This window comes from Branchiostoma floridae, chromosome 3, assembly GCF_000003815.2.
Source record: "Branchiostoma floridae strain S238N-H82 chromosome 3, Bfl_VNyyK, whole genome shotgun sequence".
Lineage (NCBI taxonomy): Eukaryota > Metazoa > Chordata > Leptocardii > Amphioxiformes > Branchiostomatidae > Branchiostoma > Branchiostoma floridae.
The window spans coordinates 8,837,696-8,855,855 of record NC_049981.1 but is presented as its reverse complement, the minus strand read 5'-3'; the positions used below and the strand labels follow the sequence as shown (position 1 = coordinate 8,855,855).

At 41.6% G+C, this 18,160-nt stretch overlaps 1 protein-coding gene across 1 annotated transcript in view; it reads right to left on the bottom strand.

Annotated features, from left to right (window-relative positions):
* Nucleotides 1-18,160, bottom strand: part of LOC118411665 — an 84,607-nt gene that overhangs the window by 15,698 nt on the left and 50,749 nt on the right. Inside the window, exons 30-41 of the mRNA XM_035814142.1 lie at nucleotides 17,201-17,319; nucleotides 16,384-16,535; nucleotides 11,493-11,698; nucleotides 9,573-9,691; nucleotides 8,391-8,443; nucleotides 5,929-6,105; nucleotides 5,658-5,702; nucleotides 5,141-5,310; nucleotides 3,153-3,226; nucleotides 2,903-3,003; nucleotides 639-750; nucleotides 116-249 (exon numbers count right to left, since the gene is read on the bottom strand). Of these exons, the coding sequence (XP_035670035.1) occupies nucleotides 116-249; nucleotides 639-750; nucleotides 2,903-3,003; nucleotides 3,153-3,226; nucleotides 5,141-5,310; nucleotides 5,658-5,702; nucleotides 5,929-6,105; nucleotides 8,391-8,443; nucleotides 9,573-9,691; nucleotides 11,493-11,698; nucleotides 16,384-16,535; nucleotides 17,201-17,319 (1,462 nt within the window). The remainder of the gene's footprint in view (nucleotides 1-115; nucleotides 250-638; nucleotides 751-2,902; nucleotides 3,004-3,152; nucleotides 3,227-5,140; nucleotides 5,311-5,657; nucleotides 5,703-5,928; nucleotides 6,106-8,390; nucleotides 8,444-9,572; nucleotides 9,692-11,492; nucleotides 11,699-16,383; nucleotides 16,536-17,200; nucleotides 17,320-18,160) is intronic.

Below are 18,160 nucleotides of genomic sequence, written 5' to 3'. Positions count from 1 at the left end.
ATGAAGCTGACAAACGGTCACCAAAACATTGGTAGAAATAAAGCAGCAAGGGTTTTGAAAAAAGAGTTCATGATTCATATAATAAGCATTAATTCTATTATAATTATAATGATACCTTGCTCAAATTCATTTTCAATCGCAGCCAGGTCCATTCCTGGACCAACTCCTCTGCAGACATCCCTTGCTGCTGTCCACGTCTTCTGCTCGTCAAAGATTTTGAAACATTTGTTGCCATATGATGACCAGCCACTTGAAGGGAATGGTAAATTGAAAAGTTTAAATTGACTTTCATTGAGTTTGAAATAGCAGTAATTATGGGAAATAGGTATTAGCATTCTTATGTAGACTTAGCTATGCAGACTTGTGTACTCGAATAGTCTACCCAACAATAAGATTATTTTACCATTATTCAGTTGGATTGAAGGCCGAAGAAATGTATGGTTATGAATTGCTTTTGGCATCTTAGTGACAAACAGCTAAAAAGTTTATAAAGAACTAAAGGAGTCAATGAACAATAAACAATAAACAGCTGTGTATATTGATTTCCGTGTTAATACCGGCTGAAAGTCTCCTCTTGTTCTGAAAAACCTAAGTGATCCTGCAGTTGTTGTGATAGCCCTGAATTTGTCACCACTAACCTCATGCAGTTGCCTGACCAGGGGGCTGTAGGGGGCGCTGCTGTCATGGTGCCATTTGCCTTCTCGCAGATGTAGTTGTGCTGCATTCCACAGTTGTCATCATCCCACTGGCCTACAGGAAGAAACAATGTATTTCCTTCAGCCCGACGTAATGGTGTCTCAGTTATGCAAAGTAGGACTTGATTGGCATAATCAATGAGAAAAAAATTACATTTAAACTAATATATTTTATACTCAGCACATGATATGTAACCTCGAGATGCACATCAATGAATATACCCCATATATATATATATATATATAAATCTATATATATATGGGGGGTGTAGGGGGCATAGATATGTCTTCCTGTGACATCGTCCGACAGAAAAATACAAATTAAAAGAAACGAAATTCCCAATTTCAGAAATACCATCAAGGTCAGTAAAAACGGTACCAAAAACGACTAATGAAGCTGGGCTTTGTATGGGCCGCCATTTTAAAACTTATTTGGAAATCCTAAGGTCGGCACGTACACCGACCGTAGTAACTCTGGGTGCCCTGGCGGTTTGGTTTGGTTTGCTTCGTTCGGGCCATTCGTTGTCATTTCCACATGTCGGAAAAATGCTAGGGACATATCTCGTAGTCTCAGCTCTCGATTTCTAGTGCTGACAGGAGGGTTTCCAGTGCTGAAGGTACCTCGGCACTCGAAGTCCAGTGCTGACTCGGCTTCAGCACTGGACGATGACCACTTAAGCACGGGTGTTCCAGGGCTGAGAAAGGAGACCGCGACTTTTGTATATTTGCGCCAATGAACACGCCTGTCACAATTTTTTAATTTTTCAGTTGAGTTGGTATTGTGAAGTCCGCGTCTGGATGTGCGTTTTGGCTGTCAAAGTATGTCTAGAAACCAGCGTGCGTTATCTGATCCTGGAACATAGATCTTGGTCATTATTTCACAGCAACAAAGAGTTTCTGCTGAAGATCGCGGCACAGGACGTCAGCTGCAACTGATAATAATGGGACTGCCGTCGGGCCATAGTCTAACCTGGGCACCGGTCTCACCCATGGCATCATGGATCAAGGAGCTTCAGTATGCAACTGTAGATACTGCAGTCGGCATTTGACTTTGCTTTCGACGTAAGTATTAATGTTGAGGAAAATCTAAACGGTGCTCATGTTTGGATAGTGAAGCCACACTCATCTAGAAGCGACGAGTGTAACGTTACTACCTTGCCGTCAAGAAGTACTCGTACATGCATAGCATGCGAAGGCTAGAAGACAGCAAGAGACCAGCCGACATTCTATGACATACAGAAGTCACTCTTGACTTCAACAACCGGGAATGTAGGAACACGCGAACAAACACTATTAGAAATGGTCTTCTTTCAGAATGAATAAATCTATGGCACTATTACAGAATAATAAATGTGAGCAAGAAACTGCAGAGTAAATGGGGAAGGGGGCAAAATCCAGAAAGGGGTGGGTGGGTAGGTTGGGTCAGTACTCTCGACACCACTTTCCATGAGGAGTGCACTGGGTTAGGCAGACCTGGGAAAGATAATTAGGTAATACTTACCGCTAATGTATGCATGTTCGCAAACACAAAATGCGACACACGGCTAATGTCCTGTTGTTTAAGTTAGTTTCAAGGGTATGTGTAAAGGTATTTCAAGCCCTTTCACGTCCTGTACACAAAATTGGTGTATTTCCGCGAGATTCTAGGACATGTTAAGTAGCAGCACAAGACTAGTTCGCAGGTATGACACCTCCGGGTTTTAAAAGACATGCATAATTTCCAGGGATGTGTAAGTCAGTTTCCATCCTGGAAATGAGGCCTTTCGTGCAGTGTTAATTAGATTAGGAATTGCTGTTTTTGTTATTTGGAAAATGAAGTAATGAATTCACCGTCGGGGATATACCGGGTGACATACCCTACTTCGGCTGTTGCAAGACGGGGTGCGCTGGGTCTCCGTCCGAGTGAATGAGGTAAATCACCGTGTGGCTGGTACGAGACGGAGATTCGCCAGGCCTCCATCGGGTGATTTGTAGTGAATCACCATTTCCAGACAAAACGATTTGGACCATCGCACACAGGGACGTCCCGCACACAGGCCAAACATCGTGCCGATACATCACACAAAATAGTTACTCAAGCATCTGGATATCAATTTAATATCCAGTTGCCAGTTAACTGCTTTTGGGCATATCTCATTACCTGGATGTCTACTCTTCATCGACGTAAGTGCTATGTATGTAAGGCATTTTAGAAATGCGGTGCTTACCGTTGTGGAGATACATCGCTCCACACTGCTGCTCTCCATTGTGATCATTGGGCTCGCCTTGGCCCCAGTTAAAGAAAGACACCGGTGTCTGGTCAGACCAGCTATAAAAAGCAAGAAATCTTTACTGGTTTTCAGAAGAACATTATCACACCATGAAGACGTAAGTAGGGTTGTAGGGAAATGGATCTGTAACAGAGCGGGATTATCAAAAGCCATTTGGTTTAAGCTAAGATCAATAAGCATGTCATACCTGTACACCCCTTCCACACCATATTCGCGCAGCCCGATCCACGCACGAGTTCCATACACCAACTGTCTCCCTGCCTGATTATTGCATGGTGAACAGAATATTTTTTGAAATAGAACATTATTTGACTTGAACTAAGAACTTAGCTTTCACTAACAAACATGTGCGCTAGTCAATGTAATTATAATTATAGACCTTGTGGGAAAAATTCATGCAAAACAGATGATGTGAGAGATACATTTTGAAATACTAGAAAAACGCAAGCATAATTTCTAATAGTACATTACATGCTGTTCATTGCCATACATCTTAAATCTAAGCATAGAATGAATAAAAGACATTCGGGCCCAAAAAGTTACATTAATTATGAAATCTAAGTGGTCAGGAAGGTTGAACAAATGACGGAACACACAATAGATTTTTCATTTTTGTTCTTTCACAGCTTCTTTGGCATTGGAATCGACTTTGACAATTTATGACATACGTTTTCCGATATTTACCGCATGGATTTTCTCATTTCGCAGATGCTCTGTACAAATTTTATAGTATAGTTGAAAACGTTTGTTAGAAATGGCCGAAAATTGATGTGTGCCGCGGATGTCATTACCTTCGCCAGAATGGCTAAGGTTATGTTTTGGGCGTGTTTGTGTGTCTGTGTGTCTGTTAGTCTGTGTGTGTGTGTCAACAGCATAACTCGAGAAGCCTTGGATGGATCCTGATAATATTTGGTAGGTGGGTAGGGGTCGGGAAAACGGAGGTCAAGTTCGATAATGGGCTCCCTAGCGGCTTGCTAAGGTACTGCAGCGGAAACTCAATTTTTTATATCTTGTGTTCTGGACATGCTGTGGTCATGATTTTTTGAGTCGGTGGTAGATAGCCCTCGAGGCAGAGAGTAAGTGCTGTGAGTTTGGGGCCCCTAGCGGCTTTTTTGGAACTACAGGTGCCGGTTTCCTTTCAAACTTTGGATGAGAATAACTCTAGAACGTGTTGACAGATCGTCATGATTTTTGGTATGTACATAGAATGAGTGATGACTTACATAATGAAATACTAATTATGCGAATCAACAGTTAATTTGCATAATAATTGAGGAAAGTTTATAAATCCACTATATTCCATGATAGGACTTTCAAACTTGTCACATATGTAACTGGGAAGGAGAGAAATGTCGATAGATATCAATTATGCACATGATGACCTCATTTGCATAATTAATGAGAAAATATGAACATGTTGCCGGATCATCATGTATTTGGTATGTAGGTAGAGTAAGTGAAGACCTACATAATGAGATACCAATTATGCAAATCAACAGCTAATTTGCATAATCAATGAGGACATTTTATAAATCCACTACATTCCATGATAGGACTTTAAAACTTGTCACATATGTAGCTGAGAAAGAGAGAAATGGCAATATTATTTATCATGCAAATGACGACCTCATTTGCATAATTAATGAGAAAATATGAACGTGTTGACGGATCGTCATGATTTTTGGTATGCAGATAGCCTAAGTGAAGACTTATACAATGTGATACTTATTATGCAAATTAACAGCTAACTTGCATGATTGATTAGAAAAAGTTCATGAATCCACTGCATTCCATCATAGTACTTTCAAAGTTGTCACATATGTAACTGAGAAAGAGGAAAGAGAGTAAGGGGTGTATTTGACGACTTTGAAAGAGAATAAGTCAAGAATGGATCAAAGGATCATCATGCAATAGCTTAAGTAATGCTTGATACAATTTGATATTGATCAATTGTAAATTGGGACCTAATTTGCATCATTAATGCCGAAATTTTACAAACCAACTCCAAGCATATACTTATAAAATAAAATGAGTAACGCATATGTCTACAGACACCATTCTACATAACAAACCTGGTTTATTTGGTATGTGTGCGTGGAACGCTAGTTTTTCTAATCAAGTCAACTTGGAGTTAAGTGCAAAGAAAGTATTATATAATAAGGAATACAGGTTGACCTGTTGGAAGACAAATCCTGCTTCCTCAGGAGACCCCAGTGAGACCAGGTCACCCCCAGCTGACCGGCAGTCCTGTCGTGCTCCATCCCAAGACCGGCCATTGAAGTAGTCCACGAACAGGTAACAACTATCTTGGAAATACAGCCAGCTTGGGTCCTCACAAGTCACCACTGTAAGTAGGAAATCGTTACAAAACATCATTGCCTTTGCTTTTCAATCTGTGCTTTAAATGACATTTGTCTTTGGACATGCGATGTAACCTCCTTAACACGTGAAATGTAATATCCTATCTGAAATCTATCAAAAATTGCTAGATGTCATCAGGATTAGCCTCTATAGCAGGCTTCCGTGGCCTTTTTGTGGCCAGTCATCAGCAACACGTATATTATAAGCGAAGAGAGCCAAGAAAATCTGCTATTGAGGCTTATCAGGTTCATGTAAATGTAACTTAGAATCTAATTCTGTGAATTGTAGACATCGCAATAGCATTACCGAAATGGTATCTCTGCAACCTTACCTGGGGGTGCTGTTGCAGATGTCGGCTGCACGATGGGTGATTGTCCTGTAAAGTGGTGCAAACAAATCGATGTCACTGATGTACGTGCATATAAAATACGGCAATGAAACGGTGATTCTTGAGAAATCATTTGCTATGAGAAATATGACGACTTCATATGCGCTTATACTTCCGCTCATATGCGCTTGACATGGACTTTTCTTATTTTTATGTGCAAGGTCAATTGTTATTCTTGACCATTTCTTGCGAACTTCCTGACAAAACACCACACCTTTAGCTATTTTGCAGACATAGTCCCTGAGCGAGTAGCAGCTGACATCATTCCATTGCACTGCTCCTGCTGGTTCTTGGTACATCTCCACACAGTTTTCAAGTCCATTCACATTGTTGGGTTCTCCTGGCGCCCAGTCTGTGAACCCCACTGGGGTGCCATCCGACCATTGATACCCTGGCAAAATTACCATTAAACGGAACAAGGTTGTATGGTGTTGGACCATCTTCATTTTGCAATCTTAAATTTGTATATATGTGATTCAGAATAGTTCCATAACACGACAAAAAACACATAATGTACGTCATTTTTGGATTCCATCTATATCATCAATAAACCTAGATCTAAATCTAAATTTTTAAATATGAAAGAGCCACTACTTCCAAGCGAGACGAGACTTGTTAAGAGGTATTAAACTTTCTAATGTTATATGCTCAGGTAATTATAAATCAATTTAAGAGAAACAAGCGTTCGCAGAACTCAACCTTCGTGAAATGGGTGATGGTGCGGTGGTGCAGGGTTTATTTGTAGACGTGTCATTGGCTAGCTTAACAGTGTTTATGTTGTTGGAATTATACATGGATTTTGATGTGTTTGGTGAGGTGCGCCGAAAAAAAGGATTTAGGCAGTAGGCTGTATTTTAAAAGTATTCTATCATCCATCCTTTCTTGTCTGTGCACATGACACAAACTGTCCCTGTCCATTCATTTCCATGGACAAAGAAAATACCTTTCATGGTCTTCAGTTAAAGATAAAGACTTATATTGACTGGGCTAAAATCGACTGTTGCATCAAAATATCAATAAGATAACACATAAAACAATAACGTTGACCACATCAACGCCGTCATTGGTGAGATCCACATAAATGATCTTCACTTCCCCAGCGAACACCTCCAAAATGTGATGGCATGTGTCGTCATGGAATGCTCCTCCTCAGGTACATAAAAGTATAACTTCCATTTTGGGCTTGCGACTTGGAACTCATGGAACTTTTCAGATGACCCCTTGTCTCTTACCCAATCGTTTTAATAAGCTATCGGTACAACTGACATGAATCTGCTAACTAGCACTTGCGACCTACCCTAGATTAAATTGCAGAAAAATCAAGACATCAAAGTATAACTATCCATCTGGGCTTGCGACTTGTGACTCATGGAACTTTTGACATGACCCCGTGCGTATCTCTCACCTAATCGTTCTCGCGACATATCAGTACAAATGACGCGCTTATGTTAATTACCACTTGTGACCTATATACTCTACATTACATCGCTGGGAAAACAAGACATAAACGTATAACTTCCATTTTGGGCTTGCGGCTTGGAACTCATTGAAATTCTGACATGACCACGTGTCTCTTGCCCAAACGTTCTCGCCACATATCAGTACAAATGGCGGGATTATGCTAATTGGCACTTGTGACCCACCTTTAATCAATCGCTGGGAAATCCAGACATGAAAGTACAAATAATATATATGGGCTTGCGCCTTCATCATTGCCCTTATTCATTGCCCTTAATCTACAGATTATTAAATCTTATAGGAAACATTTACACCCCATCATGTATAATGTACTGTCCCTATAATACCATTGTCTTGTAATCGTCTGATATATATAAGTCGTGCTGTCCTCTTTTGCGCAACTATGACCTTTGGGGTCACTTCCTGTGGGGCCCAAGCTCAACTGCACGCAGAATGACGTAATTCCAAAATATAAACCACTATTGCGAAATCGCCACACTTAGCACACTAAACACTATTTTTCAAGTACAAACATCCCCTGCAAAACCGTCAGAAGCCACTAGACGAAAAAACACCTCGTACGTTTCTTCTCCTTCTCAAGAACTACACACATACGAAAAATCAGATCAATCTGTCATGATCTTACGTAGCTGGACTGTTCACAGACATGCCGTATATAAGAATTCTACACATACCTATTGTATCATGCAAATTACCTCCTAATTTGCATAACAACCATATAATTATGTACATCATTACGTAAGCTGTCTGCATACCTAAAATCATTAACATCCATCAACCCCTTCTTGCATTATCCCTTCTCAAAACCTAAAACAAAAATACTTTCACCGCCCCTGCGAAACCCCTAGGTGGCCAAAACTTACACACCTTACTATGCTTTTACACAGCTACCTACCACTTACAAATCATCACCCAAACAAGTCCCAAACAAAAAATAGCAAAACCGGAAGTTCCGCTGCAGTACCATAACCCGCCGCTAGAGCGCCCTGCCGTAACGCAATTCCTGCCATCCTTTTGTCATGTCTAATCCCACCCACATACCAAATATCAAAACCATCCATCCACGCGTTCCCTAGTTATCAGGCTGACAAACGACCCCCTGACATCAAAACAGCACTGACTACAAACACTTCGTTTCACGAAGTGAATAATATGTATAACTTGCCAGATAATGACACTATGGCCTGGTACACGTACCTTGGTTTGTTGCCCTGTTGTTCAGTCCTATCCAGTATGCTTCCCCAGATGGCCTGTATGGGCAGAATTGACTTGTTAGACTTGCCTTCAACTTGAAGAATTCAAAGCAGAAGGTTGATTGAATCTGTCTTCCTCCGTATGTGTAATCGCCAACTTACAGTTTGAATTTGCCGCCTTTAGTTTTTAGATTAGCATAAGTTATTTCCCGCCAAAGCTTCTTCCCGGCTTTTGTAGCCACGGGAGACTCCAGCAAGGCCAGCCCGGGGGCGGCTGGAATTTGGCACAGAAGGAAGCCATTGCAGAAGAAAGACGGAGGTCAAAATTGGGCCTGGAGATCAACCCCAGGAAATCTAGGCTTGGAGACGAACAAACTTCAAGAAGGAAGAAGAAGAAGGATCAGAGGCATGGAAAGGGAATTTCCAGGAGTCTTAGGACACTTAGGCCTGGAAGACAGCTCCAGGAAAACAGGCTTGGAAGAAACCCCAAGATCCAATTCAAGGCCCGAGCTGGAGGACAGTTTCGGGAGAATTAGGCTTGGAGGGAATTCCAAGATACGAGTACCAAGGGATAACGGACTCAGATTGGGTATTGGGCCATACCAGTTTTTACGACCAAGACTCATCTTTGATCATTGTTGGATTCACCACGGACTTACGCATCGTATTCGGACACAAAGGATCAGTTAGGGACATCAGGACTTTCAGACAAATGGCGGTTTGTAATACTAACCCTACGTAGAATAAATACTCAATATATGCGAGTCAAGATTGGTGTCTATGCCCTCGTCTCTATCAACTCAGGATACAAAGGTGAGTCGGTAAAGCTACTCAATACCCGAGCTGAGGCAGCGACCGAAAGATCTAGAGTTTTATTGCTTGACAGTTGTACAAGGCACAATGTATGGAAACGGTGACAAAGCAATGCTGTTGCAAAGTACTATAATTGAATCATTAACCAACAATAAATTGAAAGTGCCATCACCATGTTTTAGTTATAGTAATGGCTAACTTGAATCTAATTATCATGTTATGCTATAACTGTCGCTTATGTTGATGCTATGTTATCCATTTGTCACCATGTGACGTTATCTTCTTTCGAATTCCATAAAAAGCTGGCCTTGAGAGTAGATCAGAGCTGTGTTGAGATTGAAGAATATCAAAACAAACGAAATTGTAGTCTTACCCCACGTTTCCTGCGATGTAGTTTAATTCAGCATTACTGTGTATGCTGCAAAGGCTGGCTCCCAGTGCCCTGCAAACATCTACAGCCTCCATCCAGGTCGCCTTCACACCCGACTTGTACTGAAATTGGAAAGAAGGAATCTAAAAGTTACAAATTTCTTTGCTTCGCCGGTCTGCCTAAATACCTCAAACGACCTCAAATGGCTGTAATATGCAGTGTACATGGAGCATCAATCCTGTGCGGTGCTCTGGATACATTTTTGCATGCATTTAGGAATAAAAACGATTGAAGCAATTTCTGGCCGCCATATTGTATCGTCTGTGTTCAGGAGCCTTCGATACCTTTTTCAGGCCATGTATGATAAAACTGTGGGTGCTGTAGTTAATTATAAGTGGTTCATACATTATAGCATAGCATAGCACAATTCCAGCATTTTCAGCTTAAAGTCCTTGCATACTAAGCGTTTTTCAGCCTCAGTATTGTTTTGATCTTGAAACCAGCTAACTCCAAATGACCGGTAAATACTTATAAGGATTTGCTGCCTTTTCTTTATTCATAAATGTACCCAATAAACAATGTATCCAGAGCGTCACACGTACACAAGGTCCTTAGCCCATGTTCACTGCATATTAGAGTCGTTTGAGGTGGTTAGGCAAACCTTTGATTTGATTTTCTCCTTCACTAAGTATACTTTTAGTGCAAATGGCAGCTGTACACGTGTGTCTGACTTAACTTTCTAATCGGCGAAGTAGGTTGAAACGATCACGACTTCCTTGTGCATAAGAAGGTCAGTAATGATCCGGATGAAGTTAGAACCGGTCTGGGCATCGCCAATTATGTCAAATTGATTCTGACAAAACACCTCATCATTTCTAATACAAGCTACAAAGGGACTGAAAACTGCACCAAAACAGAAACCAACGAAGATCGAGAATTCGTAAAGAAAGACCATAGGCATAGCATACTCAAAAGATTAATAAATGGTCATGCTGCAGTTACGAAAGAAGCCTGGTTGAAGACCCGAATTAGTTTTTCTAACAACTACATGTTCACCTCCCCACCACCTATCCATTGACCTCTGTATGGGTCGTTGGGGCACCATGAACTTACATGCAAAGTATATAATCGATCCATGATAATCGATCGATGGCTTCTTAAGTTATATTGTATGCTGGACAAAAGTATGCCAAAACATAAGAAGGCTGCTAAAGCAAAAGAAAATATAAACATGACAGCGGCCTATGAGTGGAGGTGAAAGTGTGATTTCTGGAACCTGGAACAAGAGGTCAACGACACCTGTGATTTCGCCAAGCAATAATTATTTGTCATTGCTCATTACAGATATTTTTTTACAGCACAACGTATACGAATTTCAAAGCACACATTCATGGAGATTATGTAGAATAGAATTTCCAGCAATAAGCGTAATATCATGGGACCGGGTATCGCGCAGCACAGCGGCAGTGTGTTCGGCCCGTGATCGAGAGGTCGCAGGTTCGAATCCGGCTGCCGTGTTACCGATCTTGTGCCCTTGGGAAAGGCACTCTACACGACTTTCACTATGCTCAGGTGAAAATGAGTACCTAGCTTCGGCTAGGGCCGTCCCTTAGATAGGACGTTAAATGGACGTCCCGTGTCTGGGGAGAGCCATACCCCAAGCACGTTAAAGAACCCGCCACACGTGCGATGGTGCGGTGTGAGTGGTTCAAAACCTACAGTACCTTGGCCGCACCTGGGGCAATCACTGTCGTATTGAGATCACCTGAGTGGCGCCGAATGGCAGCTAGCTCAATTGTAAGCTCCTCGCAATTCAGCCCCTGGCTGCAAAGAATGAGTAGTCGGCCCACACAATAACAATAACAATACATGCTTACCGAACATTGTAAAAAAAAGTAATATGGTAGCTTTGAATAAGCCCACCTGGTAACAGAATGCTCCTTGTTCCAGCCCAACCCATCCTGCGTGGCAGATCGGGGCAGGAGTTGTTGCAGGTGGGAGGGGAGGTGCTGTAAAACCAACCCGCTGTTTTTCGCAGATGTATTTCTGTGGTGCCCCACAGTCCTGGGTATGCCATAGCCCTGCTCCATCTCCAGTATGCATCGACACACATCTGCCTTGGGAGGAATCTGAGAAAACAATAGATACATACTAGAAAGGTAACATTTGCAAGCAAATACAGAATGTTACCTTCACACACCTACACCGTATGACTATGACTGACTGACTGAACTTCACATGGTCTAGCCTATCATTTATACTTGGAAGGGTAAACTGACATAGTTGCAGATGTTGACACATGGTAAGTCAAGAAGGGACGAATTAATTTTAGCACATTTTCCATAATCTGTAAGGATATGTATCTTGAAGAATGAACACATAATCCCATTTTGTTTCAAACAGGGTTTCTCGTCACTCATCATCATCTCATCTCAGTCCGATAGCTACAAGTCACACCATCTGTCTGTCCACAAAAGGTCTTCACTCCTGACGGTCGTCAACAGATCTTACTCGACGACATTTAGCGTTTTACGTGGCGAAGGTGGTCGTCTGGGGGAGGGCCTAGAAGTTTTTTTTCTACACGGCATAGGGCCAAGGAGAACTTTCTTGGCTTTGGGAGAGAGCCATGGAAAAAAATGGTTTCCTTCAACAATATGTATTGAAATGTTCAAAAAATAAAGCTTTGAATCACTCGGGAAACTCACAAGTCTCCGACTTAGTGCAGAGTTCAGTTGATAACATAAGATAAATTAGATTTTGCACTTTCCGCCATTGTTGACGGACAAATTTTGCGAAAATCTCCAGAAAATTAGCGGATGTTTTTGGACGATGATGACTTTTTCTAACGCCGCCGGCAGCGCGCGAGAGAGAAGCAAACGGACGGCGGTCGGCGCCCCTCTCGCTACTATTCCGGTCAGTCGCATCGTCCCAGCGCTGACGTTTTTGTTGTCATATTTCCTCCGATTACCTGTTAGTTATTGCTACCACAGAAGTAAAAATAAATCGAAAAAAAATGTGCGAATTTAAATGTGTAAGATACTTTCCAGATAGTCTCTGGCAAGTCGCGCATACCTCACGAGCTTGCAATGTGTTTTATATTGGGGCGGAACACTACATAATACAAAAAAATAAGTTAAGTTTGCTTTTAATTATTTAATCAACAGCTAATAAAAATTGAACCGAGCATAAACTTCTACCGGTGTCAGGCATGTTGTAGGCTGACCGTCTATGAAAATGAAACTTAATAGAGAGATCGTCGAAGATATTTTCCCCAAAGTAGACAGAGATTTGTTGATGTTCGCGGTGTTTTTTTTCTAATGATTTTGTTAGTCGGGCCGTCACAAACAGTGCATTCAGTCCGTTTTCCGTGAAAACATCAGCGGGACTGTGCTAGATACAACCCTCTTCACATGAGACATGAAGTCCATACAGTCACAATTGTACTGCCAATCAGAAGATAAGATATCATAGAATAATGTTTACCTTCACTGAAGGTACACAGATTATTTGTGCTTTCAAGTTTTCCACTTCTTCTCCAAACAAATAAGGTCAATGACCTGGACCATACGGCTGTCACCACGGTTACTGGTAAAGTAGCAGACACCCTGTGGTGTTTAGTTACACAATGGCTTAGCTTAGCACAAAGCTGGAGGGGCTGAGATCACTAAATATATCGTTAAATGTGTTGTAGTAATAGTAAACATAACAGTAGTCGTTGTTAGACTACATTATATGGAGGTAAACATATTTGCTTGCAAATGTCACCTTTCTAGTTGAATTCTTATTTCTGTTTACTTGAATTCGACATCACTAACTTCCCAAGAGTGTGTTTCATTTAGACGACAGCTCTATGCATGGACTTGAGTTCCTATTCAGTACTGTGAATCAATAGATATCCCCATGTTACCACATAGGCGTACCACAGTTTTCGGCCTGGCTGAGAAAATGCTACGAAATACTATTTAGTATTCTCTCTGTCGACGGGATGCGTTTGTTCACAACATTATCGTATGAGCACGCAACTCATCCTCGACTTTTATAGAATCGCGAAAACACCAGTTGAATCAAAAGACGGGTTCTGGCGTACTACACACCGTGTGTGTCCTCGATTCGACGTAACTCAAACACAACATAGAATCTGAACAATGTTTGGATGGCTCAGAGATGAATGAATGGTTTATTCGATCAATGTGATCAGACAAAAAGTGTATAGTAGGAGAATTGAATACTTTTACACTTAAAAGCATTGGCTTAGGCTTACACTAAGTAACAGCTTCACATTTGAACAAACTAATGACGAAATTTTTATTCTTAAAATCAACAATAAAAGCTATCTTAAAACCGATTTAAACCGATAAATTAGTTTTCACATACACAATGAGTGTTCACAAGTAGCTTACAACAGCTACAATTCTCAATGTGCGGCTCGAGTCCATTCAGAAGGTTAACCATGTAGGGAATAGGACTGTTATTGTATCAGTTTGTCCTTGTCTTAATTGTGGCTAGAAGATGTTTGTTTCTGGTGTTCTTGTTGCTGATGTCACCCTGTGCAGGTGGGAATCGTTCCTGAATGATTCTGGCTTCATTAGACGTCTTGCAAAGCTGCGACACAGGTCACAACGCCTGCCTTCTAGTGTGGGTAGGTCCAGTCTGCTACACGCTTTCATTTAAGTTGTGTACGCAGGACCAGTGTTTATGCGGCATGCTCTTTTTCTGAATAGTCTCAACCCTGGCTCGTTGTGTTGTTGACATGCCGTTTTCGTTGACCTCGTTTCGAACATCGCTGTGGGTTCCGCAGCCACGGTCGTTGAACCCGGTTTCATAGAACATAGTTCTTAAGTTCTATTGGGGCTCGAAAGTTCGATTTTGTGTTAAAATTGCTAGTTGTTTTCACCCATTTTTTGCCCCATAAAATCATTTTTGGTATCTTTTGGGGACCAAATGACCAAGGTGCAGTGTCTTACGTGAGACCTAACAGCTTGCTGAACTTAAAGTTATTCAAAGGTCTAGTTGTGGAGATATTCATATTTTTTTTATTTGTTTGGAGAAGAAGAAGAGGGAAAGAAGAAGAGTAAATTGAGCGAAAACAATATGTTCCCTTTTGTGAAGGTGACATATATAGAAAATATGCCCGACCGCGGATAGGGTGATCCGACCCGCGGGAGGGCTGTGCGCCTGTGCCTGTGTGATAAAACTTCGAAGCCTGTGTAATGGCCCGGTCCAGAACACCTGTATCGAACGTTATCGCGGCCCAGGTATGACATGAAATAAATATAGAATACAACACGGTGTATTCCGTATCACCCAAGGTCCTCTGCCCTCCCGCGGGGCGGATCACCCTCCGGCCTTCGGGCGATCCTTCCCGCGGTCGGGCTGGTACCTCGGGTGATTCGGAATACACCGTGTTGTATTTTATTTATGTCATACTCACCTGATAAAACACATGTTTCGGTGCGAAATACACCAGAAGTTGAGAACATGTTTTGTAATCGAACAAAAGACTGTAGCAACAGCAATTCTAACGTCCGAATCCGGTATTCGAATTTTCAACCGTGCCCGTTCGAAATAGTTAGATTTACTCGAAGGAAGCCTGTGTGATACAACTTAGAACCCGGAAATTTATTACACGGTCCGGAACACCCGTATCGAACGTTTTCGCGTCACAGGTATGACATAAATATAGAATACAACACGGTGCACCCGCGGGAGGGCTGGGACCGAGGGTGATGCGGAATACATCATGTTGTATTTTATTCATGTCATACCCACCTGAGAAAATCCATGTTTTGATGCGAAATGCGCCAGAAGTTGAACAAATTTGGTGCCCTAGAACAAAACGTGTTGCAACAGCAATGTTCCAACGTCCGAACCAGGCCAACCGCGCCATAGTTCGATTTACTCGAAGAGAACCTGTGCGATACGAAAGTTATGGCCCGATCCGGAACACCCGTATCGAACGTTGTCGCGTCACAGGTATGACATAAAATGAAATACAACATGGTGCATCCCGTATCACCCGAGGTACCAGCCCGACCCACGGTTAGATTGACATTGAAGCTGTATTTTATCAATATAACGTTATATATTTTATTTTACCGCCAAAAAACGTATATTTCAATACGAAATGCTCCAAAAGTAGAAAAAAATTTGGTGTCCTCTTAAAAAACAGTAACGGCATCAATTCAGATGTTTGAATCTGGCATTCGAATTTTCCACATCTGCGCACGTGGCACATACGATGTCATATTATTCGATAGACGTCCGAGCAATACAAGTTCGAAGCCAGGCCAATACTGTAAAATATGGCATTTTCAGGAAAACCCGTATTGACCGGTATTCCGGCCCGGGTATGACATAAAATATGGACTGATCCGTAACGACCGCATGAACTGTTTTCTCGACCCAGATATCATATGAATCATTGTATTCCACTTCGCCATACAGGTTACGTTAAAGCGTTTCTATAACGTTAGGAGTGGCATATATGTTTTTTTTTTACTTCTTCTTCTCTACATTTTGGGTTCAAATGATTTCATAGTTCATGAATACCCCGGATATTTTTTTTTACTTTATTTCTATATGGCCTTAAACATTGGTATAAAAGAGGCCCTTTTTGCTCTTGTATGAAAATGAATGGTATGGTGGAGAGGCCGCCCACAATAGTGGAAATGGGCGGTCCGTAAAGCCAATTGTCATAGAAATGATTTAGTTTTGGTGTTACTTTTATCAGGGTGATTTTCTCCCCAACCGTATTCAGAATTGCAAGTTGGCGACATGTTTCCATCGATAAAACAAATAAAACAAACACAATTACCTGGCTGATTTCTGTCCCAGTTGGTGTAGCTGAGACCCTCTCCGTCTGACCATTGGAATGTTGTCTGGCCATTGTCAATTATACCGGACAATCCAATCCATAAACTGGCATCAGAGTCACTCACTCTGCTTGCCAGGAAAGCCTGTTCAAATCTTCAAAAGAGAAATGTTTACAGTATGCTCTGTACATAAAACTGCAGGTGAATACGTTTTCCCAACAATTAGATATATGTTAATTTGAAATTTGGGTTCATATTGGTCTTCTTGATTCAATAAAAGTTTTGTAATCTATCATTTTAGAATTGATATAATCATTCATGACTTTCTGCTTAATCAATAGAATGTAACTAGAGAAGGGTTTGGCTATTGTTTCATCGCAAGTTAAGTTTCTCTCTTATTACATCTTTTGTTCAATTTCAATTTGTAAGAGCTATCTGACAGTCCACATGGGACCGCATCTGTAAGCAGCGACACATATGCGGCATTGCAGGAAACGTTGTAAGACAATTCAGACTGAAGACAATTTGGATTCCAAAGAAAACAAAGGTAAGGCAAAGTCAATCTGTAGACAATTTGGATTTCAAAGGATAGTAAGGCTAAGACACAGTTAATGCGTTTACTATTGGACATCTGAAATTGCCTCCTTTCATAGTTAGTGTATAAAAGACCTGTATCTTCCAGAACTCTTCAGTGTCACTGACGAAGGATATTGGATACTATCCGAAACGTTTGACCGTTTCCAAAACCATATCCAGTTGCTTGGGTAACTACTTTTTGGTGTATCTTATTACCTGGATGTCTAACCTACATCGACATACCTGTCTTGAATCTGAGCAAGTTCCGCTGAGTAAGTCGATTGGCACTTTGACCTGGCAGAACTCCAAGTTTCAACCTCATCACTAACGATGTAGCAGGACGCCTGGTATGCCATCCAGCCCTGTAGGAGGATTTGGCATAACAACAAAAGTTCAATTACTAACTAGCTGGAACCCTATTTCGTTTTGGTTTTGTTTTGATGATGGCCCTTCAGTACATGGTGTCAATGCATTGGGATGTATGAGGTGTCAGATAGGAGTGGCACCTCTTTATTATATTTCAGCCATACCACAGGTATGGTGAAATATACTGTATTCGCAATGTTTCTTCTTTCTTTCTTTCTGATTTGAAGTGAATCACCAACTCCTGACAGAAGGGTTTGCTTCATCTCACACCGCACCATCGCACGTGTGGCGGTTCTTTAACGTGCATGGGGTGTGACTCTCCCCATACACGGGACCTCCATTTAACGTCCTATCCGAGGGACGGCCCTAGCCGAAGCTAGGTACTCATTTTCACCTGAGTATAGTGAAATTTTCTCTTTCTCTCTCTTTCTCTCCTCCTTTCTTTCTCTCTCTCTCTCTTTCTTTGTCTCTTTCTTTTTCCAATTGATTCATCTCCGCCGTTCCTAGACCGAATGACCTGAATACACAAGCGTCACAGACAAGCAAACACTATATCGTTTTCTTTTCATGGGCAGTGATGTCGTCCTCATCACGAGAGTGATGCAGGTTGACAGAGCACAGATCATTGTGCAAGACCTGCATAACTCCACAGCGCCACAGACGGTCGAATACCGACAATACAAGACAATGGAACCTTCAGCTGGTGGAGGAACAGGGCAGTTTTGGGTCCAAGAACAGAGTTTCATCAGAGCTGGTTTGATGATGATTGAGATGAGATTAACGAACATGTACAGACTCTGCTGCACCAGAACAGAAAGCCTGTCATAGATTGGCTTA